At 41.6% G+C, this 11,848-nt stretch overlaps 1 protein-coding gene across 1 annotated transcript; it reads left to right on the top strand.

Moving 5' to 3' along the window:
• Positions 1-4,878: 4,878 nt before the first annotated feature.
• On the top strand, positions 4,879-11,388 carry ARL4D (ARF like GTPase 4D). The gene is made up of 2 exons (XM_073608034.1): positions 4,879-5,353; positions 9,483-11,388. Exon 2 carries the CDS (start codon positions 9,599-9,601, stop codon positions 10,199-10,201), a length of 603 nt encoding a protein of 200 aa, XP_073464135.1. The 5' UTR covers positions 4,879-5,353; positions 9,483-9,598; the 3' UTR covers positions 10,202-11,388.
• The last annotated feature ends 460 nt before the right edge of the window (positions 11,389-11,848 follow it).

Raw genomic sequence — 11,848 nt, 5'->3', positions numbered from 1 at the left:
CCAGCCGCCACTGCAGCACAGATGTCCATTATTGTAGGCACTGTGTATCATTGGTGACTGAATCCTAAATAGTTGATCTTTGTGATATAATTAGGTGTTGTCTAATAGGCAAGTCACAGACTATCATTCCTTATTTCAAATATAAACAGAGAGTGGAAAGTGGAACACTCCCAGGAACTGGAGTGGTTAGTGTCATTTTTAGTAACATGTTATTATATTAAATTGATCAAAGTATCGCATGAGATCAGAAAATGTTTGAAATGGGTTTAGGAACTTGTCTACGAGGGCAATTTTTACACTTTTTGCACATATATTAAAATCTGCATTTTTTTTGCTAGAAATGACCTTAAACCCCCAGGCAATTGTATATTTTCTGACGCTGGAGAATAATATAGCAGCAGTTTTTTATGTCACACAATATTTTTGCATTCATCAAATGCATATTTTCAGGAAGAAATACACTAAAAATAATTTTTTAGATGTTAGAAATGAATGTACAGTTAAACCTTGGATTGAGAGCAACTTGATCTGAGAGTGTTTTGCAAGACAAGCAAATTTTTTTATACGTTTTGACTTGATAAACGAGCGATATCTTGATATATGTCACGCCACAACTGAGTATAAAAGAGAAGAGGGGCGCCTCTAAGTGTAGCACAATGGTTACATTTAACCAGGGGTCAAGTCCTGGGAAAAAAAGTGTGGGAACTCACCCAAGATTCTCTCCCACCCACCTCAAAAATAAAAAAGTCTGTTCCCATGCATTCCTGCAGGACTCGAACCCTGCTTCCACAGCACTCTCCTTTTCTGCCCCTTCACCCCCCCCCCCCACCAGTAATGCCTACCTCTGCCACTTCACCTCCCCCCAGTAATATTCATCTCTGCCCCCTTCACCCCCCCCCCCCCAGTAATGTCCACCTCTGCCCCCTTCATCCCCCCAGGAATGTCCACCTCTATCCCCTTCACCCCCCCCCCCCCACCAATAACGCCCTCTGCCCCTTAACCTCCCCCCCACAGTAATGTACTCCTCTGCCCCTTCACCTCCCCCCCATAGTAATGTACTCCTCTGCCCCTTCACCTCCCCCCCACAATAATGTACTCCTCTGCCCCTTCACCTCTCTCCCACAGTAATGTACTCCTCTGCCCCCTTCACCCCCCCCAGTAATGTCCTCCTCTACCCCCTTCACCTTCCCCCCCACAGTAATGTCCTCCTCTACCCCCTTCACCCCCCCAGTAATGTCCACCTCTGCTCCCTTCACCCCTCTCCCCAGTAATGTCCACCTCTGCCCCCTTCACCCCTCCCCCAGTAATGTCCACCTTTGTCCCCTTCGCACTTTTACGGGTGCCGCTGCCTGTAACGGACATTTATGGGCAGCCCAAAAATGGGCTGAAATTTACGGGCTGCCCGTAAATTAAGGGGCGGTTGGCAACACTGGCCTCAATCAGTGTGCGGCACTTACTATTGCGAGCTGTGTCGGCAGCTGCTGGTGTAGCGACTGCCACACAGCTTGCATACTTCAAAGACCAGTCCTGCAGGAAGCGGCTGCTAATGGGAACAGCGTTCCTGCTGTGGAAAGAGTACAGGAACGCCGTTCCCATGCATTCCTGCAGGACTCGAGCCCTGCATTTAATAAGGGTAAAACATTTAGCAACTCACATGGTTGATGACTAAAACAGGCACATCTAAGTATGCAGGCATCCGGGGTAAAGCTGTCCACATAGACCGTCCTCCACACCGCCATCAACGTTACCCCTTCCACTCTGCGCTCCACGGGTGCTTCAGGCCTCACTTTCAGATTGCTCTACTGCAGGGTAGTCTTCCTGGTCATGATTGCAGACTGACATCGGTGAGAGCCAGTGGTGTGGAGGATGGTCTATGTGGACAGCTTTACCCCGGATGCCTGCGTACTTATGTAGCACTGGTAGATTTTCATCTACCGCTTATAGGTAAATTTAGTGGGTTATCTGTATTCATGCATAGTCAGATTTAGCCTCTGTTCCAGTTTTGGCTGTGTTGCATGTAGTTTCACACTGTGCCTGTGGGTGTCGTTGTGTTGTCACCATGGGTTGGTGTTGGAAAGGCAACGCGCTGAAGCGTATGAGTGCTCTTCTGTCCCGGAGATAACTCGGTGGAGGAGGTCCTCCGAGTTGCATTCTGGGAGAGGGTATTTATGGGTCAGACGCCATGTTTTAGGGTTCGTTTTCGTTCCACCTGCTGGCCCTCCTGGCCGACAGGTATGTGTAAGGAGTACTACTGCGTGGTCCTCCGACTGGGAGGACCACGTTGCTGCCGCGTGTGGGTGGGCCCAGAAGCCTGTCTGGGGCCTACCACAGCAGCGGGGGGAATGGTACTGTGCTGTCTGTCCTACGGGAAGAAGCTGGACAACTGAGGAGATCCCAGGGGAGAACCCGTCATGGAAGGATCATGCAGAGTGCTGGTCTGGAGAGGGGCCTGGTGACTCAGTTGGAGGACGTATCCTAAAGTAATCTTACCGCATAGTACTGCTGGGTCGGCTTAAAGGTTCTAGTGCTGTGTTTGCGATTCACCATAAACCATTACATCCTGTGGCAGAGGATCGTACGGGTTTTATTCCAATCAAGTCTATGGCAGAGACTTTTGTTCGTGCTGCGTACTGGCTGCTAGGTTAGTGAGAGAAACCTATCCGGCAAAGATTCAACTCTAAAAGGAGAGTACATTCATCTACAAAATTCCAATTCCTAATATTATATCAAGAAAAGGTATTTGAACTTCCCTGCAACTTTCCTTCTACCTCTTTCCTGCTACTTCCTTCAGTTACCCCTTTATTAAAGCATTGGAAAAGATACTCAAGTGTTTGGTGTCTACACTGTCTGGTATTAAACTCAACGGGACCCTAGATCCGGTTCCGGTGAAATTGAGGTAACGACGGTGACGGTAACAGCCCGCTTTAAACCAGCAGCTCCACCGTGAGTTAGTGCTACACTTCGATGTGCCTCTTTTAAAGTGGTTGTAAACCCACTTAAAAAAAAAAAAAACTGCAAGACAAAGGCATAATGAGCTAGTACTTGCCGACCTGCTCATGTACATTTACTGCAGCAGGTTGGCTCTCCTGCACGAACCGACTTACCTGTACATTGGTCTGTGCAAGGAGAATAGCGGGCGTGTGCCCGATGTGTGCCATGGGAGCGTGCCCGTGGGTCCCTCAATGTCCGCAGGTGACCCGTGATTGATGTGTACAGAGGCAAAACGGGGAACTGCCTATGTAAACAAGACGATTCCCTGTTCTGCCTAGTGGCATGTCAGAGATCTTCTGTTCCCAGTGATATCTGTGTTGCCCCAGTGAGCCCATCCCTCCTACAGTTAGAACATACCCAGGGAACACACTTAACCCCTTGATTGCCCCCTAGTGTTAACCCCTTCTTTGCCAGTGTCATTTTTACATTGATCAGTGCATTTTTATAGCACTGATCAATGTAATAATGTCACTGGTCCCCAAAAAGTCTCATTTGGGGTCAGATTTGTCCTCTGTAATGTCGCAGTCCCACTAAAAATTGCAGATTGCTGCCATTACCAGTAAAAACAATAAAAAATATAAAAGTCCCTAAATCTGTTTGTAAATGCGATAACTTTTGCACAAACCAATCAATATACACTTATTGTGATTTTTTTTTTATCAAAAATATGTAGAAGAACACATATTGGCCTAAACTGATGAAGAAATTTGTTTTTTTACATATATATATTTTTTGGGATATGTTTTATAGCAGAAAGTAAAAAAAAAATTTCAAAATTTCAAAATTGACAGTCTTTTTTTGTTTATAGCGCAAAATATAAAAACCGCAAATACCACCAAAAGAAAGCTCTATTTGTGGGGGGGGGGGGGGGGGGAGGACGTCAATTTTGTCTGGGTACAGCATTGCACGACCGCGCCATTGTCAGTTAAAGCGACGCAGTGTTGTATCGCAAAAAATGGCCTGGGCAAATCCAGTAGTGGAAGTGGTTAAGCACGTGATTAGAGCCAGAGGCTCTAATAGGCTTGAAAAAAGGATGGGCTTGGGGCGCTGAGCACTGCGCCCTGAGCCCACCCAGTTGTGTGACAATAGCGAATGAATATTCACAATTCTCACACTGATTCTCCTCCTGGCCAATCAGGAAGAGGGTCCTGAGACTCTGAGTACAATGCAGCAATACAGAAAGCCTGGAACTACTCTACAGGGCAGCCAATCAGCTTCTAACTTTTATTCTCAAAGCTTAATTGGACCAGTTGAAGCAAGCAGCTGATTGGTTGCAGGCACATCTGCTCCAGTGTTGGTCCATTCCCACGTTTATCTCCAGATTACTAATGTGAATTCCTTTCATTCCTGGCGATCTTAAAGTACTGATCACTGACTATCTACCATGAATCACTGAGCACAGAGCACGGAGAGGGCAGGGAGTGGCCGAGGAACAAGGGGCGGGGCTTCCTCCGTGACTTCACTCAGCAGAGTCTAGCTTCAGGGAAGCGGTACTGTCGTATTTTTTGCCGTGACGCAATAAAGTGGGTGTGGCGGTGAAGCAAGGGGCAGAGTTTTCCCCGGGTCACCACCCTCTGTAGCGGAGGAAGGCAGTGGCTGAAGGACAAGGGGCGGGGCTTTACCGTCACACCGCTCTCTGGAGTATGAAAAGCTGCAGCGGGGTGTAGGGAGTGGCTGAGGAACAGGGGCGGGGTTTCTCCGGTGACACCGCCCTTACTCGGGGAATAGGGAGGTAGCGGTGAAAGCCTTTCTCGTGTACGCGCATTACACGTGGTTGGAATTTTTCACAGGTTGGAGATTATGACAGAATTATCGGCAGTGGCCGAGAAGCAAGGGGCGGGGTTTCTCCTACACGTCGCCCTGTGTAGCTGTAGCGGAGGCAGGGAGTGGCTGAGGAGAAAGGGGCGGGGTTTCTCCTGCACGTCGCCCTGTGGAGCTGGGAGGAGCTGTAGCGGAGGCAAGGAGTGTCTGAGGAGCAAGGGGCGGGGTTTCTCCTACACCTCGCCTTGTGGAGTTGGGAGGAGCTGTAGCGGAGGCAGGGAGTGGCTGAGGAGAAAGGGGCGGGGTTTCTCCTACACGTCGCCCTGTGGAGCTGGGAAGAGCTGTAGCGGAGGCAGGGAGTGGCTAAGGAAGAAGGGGCGGGGTTCGTCCGGTGACGTTGCCCTGTGTAGTGTAAGGTTGGGGTTGCAGCGGAGGCGGCACAGTACTAGAGGAGCGGAAGAAGGGAGAGGTTCTATGCGGTAGATGTGATTATTATCGGATGATATAAGCGCTGTGCACGCCTGTATTCTCCTCCATGCTATGGCCGTGTGTGACCTCCACCCCGCCGCTGTGTGACCGCTGTGCTCGCCCTCTATACGAGGTAAGTTGTTTCGCTTCTCTCCAGGCCTGCAGCCATGTCATTTTATCCCATATTATTGTTCATAGAGGAGAGCAGGGATCCATGCAGTGATTGGATCCCTCCCATACACAGCACCCACCATGTCTCCATCTCCAGCACACACACAAGGGGGATCTCTGGCGCCCCCTCCAGGAAACAGAGGGGATCCTCTTCTGGTCATAGTGCCTCTATACACCCCATTCTGTCCAATCACTGAGCTGCTCCTCTGCACTATGATGTCATCATTGTCATTGCTAAACTTTCTAAAGACATTCCTATCATCGTTGTCACCCTTGTATTAGGATTGTCTCTTCTATGGGAGGGCCATACACAGCGGTTTTATGATTTTACAATCGATAGGTTTACTGTCTGATAAGAAATATGATGGGATGATCATTTAATGTGTAATATATGTAACAATCGTAGCAAATGTTCCACTTTCCCATGATCGAGTTTTCAGTCCAGTAGGAATAATGTTGATGAAATTGATCAGTTCTGCTCAAAATCAATCGCTCCAGCATCCCTTGTTTGATCATTCATAGGTTGGATCGTATGAGAATAGTCATTCCATTAGATTGTGTTGTGTATGAGCACCGTCATTGGGAATGAGGCCACAATCCACGATGGAGAGGAGATTGTGCTTCATCAAAACATTATCACTCTTCCAGTCCCCCCCCCCCCCCCCCCCCCCATCTTTAGAATATCCATGGGGTGTTTTTTTTATTTTTTCCCCTAATTAAGCTTTCTTAAAATTATATAATATATTATATATTTTGATTTTACTTTAAATTATTTTACTTTTTAATTTATTTTTTATTTAACTTTTATTTGTTTTTGTTTTTCTAATTTTGCTTGCTTAAAATATAATATTATACTATATTATATTTTATATTATATATTTTGATTTTACTTTTAATTTGTTTTTTATTTAACTTTTTTTTTTTTTTTTTTTTTTTTTTTGTAACCTAGCCTGACCAGAGTGCAATTATTCTGGTAGTAATTTTGGTAGGATTCTACCTAATTTTTCTGACCTACTCGCTAATACCCTCCCACCCTCCCTACTGTTCATTATTATTATTATTATTATTTTATTTTTTTTTTTTATTTAATTTGTTAAAAAAAAAAAACATTTTAAACAAATTAAGTGAAATGTAAATTAAAATGAAAAATCAAAGGAAAACAAAAATAACTTAAAATGTAAATCAAGTTTAAACAGTAGGGGAGGGTATTCGAGTAGGTTAAAAATACCAAAATATTTACCATCCTGCCTGACCTGAGTGCAAATATTCTGTGTTACAAAAAATTAAAAAAATAATAAAAATAAACCTGAATATATAATGAATGAAACTTTAAAAGAATGTAAATAAAATAAAACTTAAATCAAATTGAAGAACATTAATGAAATTAAATGTTCTTTATTTAATCTGATTTTTTACTTTTAATTTTTACATTTTCTTTAATTTGTTTTAAAATATCGATTTTTTTTTTTTTTTTTTTTTTTTTTTTTTTTTTTTTTGTTCTTTTGTAACATAGAAAAATTGCTCTCATCCTCGACCACCCTCCCTAATGTTAAAATTGGATTTACATTTTTAAATTTTGTATTTAATTTTCTTTAAATTCAGTTTATTACAATTTTTTAAAATGTAAGTAATTTACTTTTTACTTGCTTACAATTGTTTATTCCCCCCCTTGTTTTTGCAACATAGTAGTTTTGAACAATTGCACTGTTAATGGCCAGGCTGGACTGTAGTTATTTTGGTTGGATTCTGCCTAATCTTCTGACATACACATGTACCCCTCCCCCCTCCCTGCTGTTAAATGTTAATGACTTCCAGAACGTGGATTCACTTCACATCCCCGGTTAATGTATTTTTTTTTTTTTTAATTACTTAAATGTTGTGAGCAGACCCTGTAATGTTTATTGAGACGTGGCTGTCAAGATGTCTGGCCTCATTGACAAAATGGCCTTTCATCCGGCTTAATCCACTCAGTGCTGATTGAGTTGTCTTAAAGGAGCCCCCGCCCAGAGCACAGGAGGACGTCTGGCTCCCCTGTAGAGGTGTAAAGTGTTCATCAGATGGCCCTCTGAAGTGTAGATATGTACTAGGAACATCTGTCAGACATTACGGCTTTTTAGTGATTGGACAAGAGCTTTAAAGTTGTCTGACCCCCCCCCCCCCCCCCCCCCCGCACACTCCTGAATTCAGCTGTACAGGATATCTGATGGTGCCCATAGACATGAGACTTTAGGGAAGATGGCCAGATTGGGTCACAGTCTTCTAATTTCTATGAGTTTACACCAGATGCACTGGAAATGAATATTTTAAATGCATTCTAAATAAAAAAAAAAAAATATGTATGTGTGTATGATAGATAATGTGGGGAAAGAAGGCAACACTAATACAATGCGTTTTAGAACATGCCTACATTAAAGTAATAAAAACATGGGGGATAGTGGTATGAATAGGCACTAAAGTGGACCTTCACTTCGAAGAAAAAAAAAAAAAAAAAAAAAATTGTAATTATAATGTAAAAGGAGGGGGGGGACATATATATTACACACTATACTATATATTAATCTGGCCAGCTGGTTTGGGAAAAAAATTAAAAAATTAAAAATTAATCAGGATTAAGTCCTGGTTCACACCATTGCGGCTTGGAAATCACGTGATTTTGAAACCGCCCATCAGTAAGATTTGGATCTCTGATTTCATTGCTAGTTCATTTTAACAGTCAGTGCAAGTCGCAATGAGATCGCAGGAACCTTTTTTCAGAGTTGCATCAATTTGGTTCTATTGGTCAAGAAGGTGCAACTTTTATATTGTAAAGCGCTGCGTAAACTGTTGGCGCTATATAAATCCTGAATAATAATAATAACTTGTCATGCAATTTTTTTTTATTCCCCCCCCCCCCCCCCCCCCACATAAATCACATTGGTGTAAACCAGGACTAAAGGTAAAAATAACTTAAATCAAAATGAACACGGGGGGTATAGAGGAGTGAAGTGCCTTTTTTATTACATTGGTTGACCTAGATAATTGCATGCATCAGATCCATCTATTTTGTACATTCATTTTGTCATAATAAAGATCACTTAGGCATTTTGGCTTGACAGGTAGATAAATGTAAAATCCCTGCAACTGGAAGTCTGAAGCTACGTCATTTTTATTTATGCATCGTCCTTTTTTTTTTTTTTTTTTTGACTTGTGCAAAAAGATTTACATAATACAGCATCCCTATGACTATACCTTGCTCCATTCCATTCAGACTGCTTTGCATTTGTAATTTCGTCAGCCAACAATGACTCAATACATGAAGTCACTCTAACTGGACATACTAGTTATTTCTTTTAAAAGTCCAGCCCAGCCCGAGATGGAGCTGAGTAAAGGGTTTTTGTTATTGAAATCTGCCCTTATGCAGATTCATTAGAATAGATTTGATTAGATCATCAAAATTTAGCCAGAGCTATATATAGTGCAGGAGCCTCCCTCCCTAACTAAATATAAAGGATGTGGATTGTCCAGTTAGGCTTTGGTGCACTATGTCTGTTCGAGAGAACTTTTTTGTGAAGTTTAAAACAAAAAATGTTTCCCTTACGATTAAGCGGTTTTTATTCTCGCCTGTCCCATCATCTGCGTGTCTGATCTTCAAGCTATATGGTGCCTGGAGAAGCTGCTTTATCTGGGATTTCTGGTCGCTTCTAAATATTATGGTTCCTTCCTCCAGCACCATAAAGCGGCCATAGATGCCGGTTCGGCAGGGATCTGCCAAGGTTTGAACCATGAATGGACAGGCTGATTGCACCCAAGTTGATTGATCGATCCAGCCTGTTGGATTTTCTCATGCAATTATTGCCAGCAGCTATAGCACCCATGGTTGCAGGAAAGGAAATTGCACCATCTATGGCCGGCTTTAGTCAATGCAGAACACAGTAGTAACACAGGTGGTGGGACAGGTAAGTATAATATCTACAGGAGCTGTAGGGCCAGTCTGATTATATGCAAGTGGTGTTCACCCAACAATAAACAGGGCAAAACATGCATTCAAACATCTGTCTATCTTCTATCTGTGCCAGATGTATAATTGATTTTTTTTTTTTTCCTTTTTTTAGATAAGACTTTCCGAGTGCAGTTAACACTTCATATATTTGCTATGTGACGTCTTCAAAGAACTCTTTTACCGCCTTGAAAAGCCTTTGAGATCTTTTCGTTGACCAGTAGGAAAACCATGGGGAATCACCTTACTGAGATTGCCCCCAATGCCTCCTTTCTTCCAGCCTTTCATACTCTACACGTGGTCGTCATTGGGTTGGACTCTGCTGGAAAGACCTCCCTCTTATATAGACTCAAGTTCAAGGAGTTTGTGAAATGTGTTCCCACCAAGGGCTTCAATATGGAAAAAATCAAGTCCCCAGTTGTGAATTCGAAGGCAATCACTTTTCAGGTCTGGGATGTCGGTGGCCAGGAGAAACTTAGACCTTTATGGAAATCCTACACCAGAAGGACTGATGGCCTGGTGTTTGTTGTGGATTCTTCCGAAAAAGAACGGATGGAGGAAGCCAAAGTGGAACTCCACAAAATTACAAGGACTTCTGAGAACCAAGGAGTACCCGTTTTAATCCTTGCTAACAAGCAGGACGTGGCAGATGCCGCCTCTGTATCGGAGGTGGAGAAATTACTAGCTGCTCATGAACTTGGCACGTCCACCTTGAGTCACATTCAGGGCTGTAGCGCTGTGGACGGCCGAGGTTTGCACCAAGGACTGGAGAAACTCTATGAGATGATCCTGAAGAGGAAGAAGATGCTGAGGCACAGCAAAAAGAAACGATGAACTGCCTTAGGCCAGAAAGACTTTTGAGTTTCCATCATGTTTTGAAACCAGAAAAATGAGCAATGGTGCTCTAGGGACTTGACTGGTTCTGATGGTAATACAATCTGCTTACAGAACAGTGTTTTTGCTGCCTGATCCAGTACAACTTGCATGCAAAACATCGAAACTGGAGTGAAAATATTTATTTACTGGTACTTTTTCAGACTGGAAGATACATTCGGGAAAACAAAGAACACATAAGTGTGACTCTCTAGGCAAACTGTTAAATGCACAATTGACATATGTATGTTATCTTTTTTTTTTACCTGCCAAAGGGGTTATAATTCTGCTCAGCCAGTCTTGTGATTGACACATTTTTGTCACAATACATGGCTATTGATGTGTTTTTTTTTTTTTTTTATTTTTTTTTTTTCTTATTTATTATTCTGCTGATATATTTGTTTGTTGGCTAGGCAAGATGTATATTAAAAAAAAAAAAGCTGAACAGCATGAAATACTTTGGCTATATATTGAGGCAGAGGTGTTTAAAGCACAGGGCCGCTTGAAGAAAATTATAAGGCCCAATTCACATTTGCACAGTTTTGGCTCGGTTCAGTGCATGTGAAAACTTCATGCAAAATACATGATATCTGTGCCGTTCTAGTCAATGCCCCCACCAACCTCCATTACTGCATTTCCTTTGTGCAGTCTCATTTCCACAGATCTGTATCTATAGTGGTGCAGATTCATGTTTTGTGTGCAGTTTCACATGCATTTAAATGCAATAATTTTAATTTAATTAATTTATTTAATTAAATTATCTAATAAAATGCACAAATATGAATGGGACAGATTTAGATTTTTTTTTTTTGGCAGATAAAACAATTCAGGTATGTGCTTTTAAAAAGTACACTAGGCTGTTTGCCTAGAGTTCTGCTTCAATATCTTTTTATTTGTATGCATATGTTTGTCATTCTCCTTGGATGATCACTGCACAGGAATACTGACAGTAGAGGGATATTTCACTTCTTTAATGAAAAGAAAAAGGGTAGCATTTAATGTCTATATACTTGATATTTCATTTTTTTTCTTATCTCCACTGTTCCTTCACACAGGATACAAGGATATGTTTTTTTTGTTTAAACCTCTTGTATATGTTTGTATGAAGCCCACTTAATTATTTATATTAATAAACAAATTAGAATGCATTATAATGTGTGGAATTTATTTTTCTTTCTTTTTAGAAAGGGTGCAGCAGATATAACAAAATGTCAACTAGATATGTACTTTTTTACTGAAATAAATACAATTTTATTAAAGGGTTTTACAAAAAAATAAACAGCAAGTTAAAAGTACCAATTTTTATAAAACAATGTTATTTTTAAAAAGTAACTACCTAAATTTGACTTGGTATTGGTCTATTGCATATATTTTTTTTTTTTTTTTCTTTTCTCAATCTCGGCACCCTTTAGAGTTTAGACACTTGAAGACCAGGCTTTTTCTAGCATATTTTGTTTAAGAGTTTCAATCCAGTGTTTTTTTGTTTTTTTGTTTTTTTGTTTTTTTTGTTTTTTTGTTTTTTTGTTTTTTTGTTTTTTTTTGTTTTTTTTGTTTTTTTTGTTTTTTTTGTTTTTTTTGTTTTTTTTGTTTTTTTTGTTTTTTTTGTTT

Source organism: Aquarana catesbeiana, linkage group LG12 (genome assembly GCF_042186555.1).
Source record: "Aquarana catesbeiana isolate 2022-GZ linkage group LG12, ASM4218655v1, whole genome shotgun sequence".
In the NCBI taxonomy this organism is placed as follows: Eukaryota; Metazoa; Chordata; class Amphibia; order Anura; family Ranidae; genus Aquarana; species Aquarana catesbeiana.
This window is presented reverse-complemented; position numbering and strand designations above follow the sequence as displayed.

What these genes read in the sequence shown, in the direction of transcription:
- ARL4D (XM_073608034.1), top strand. Translation starts at nt 9,599, where the DNA reads ATGGGGAATCACCTTACTGAGATTGCCCCCAATGCCTCCTTTCTTCCA.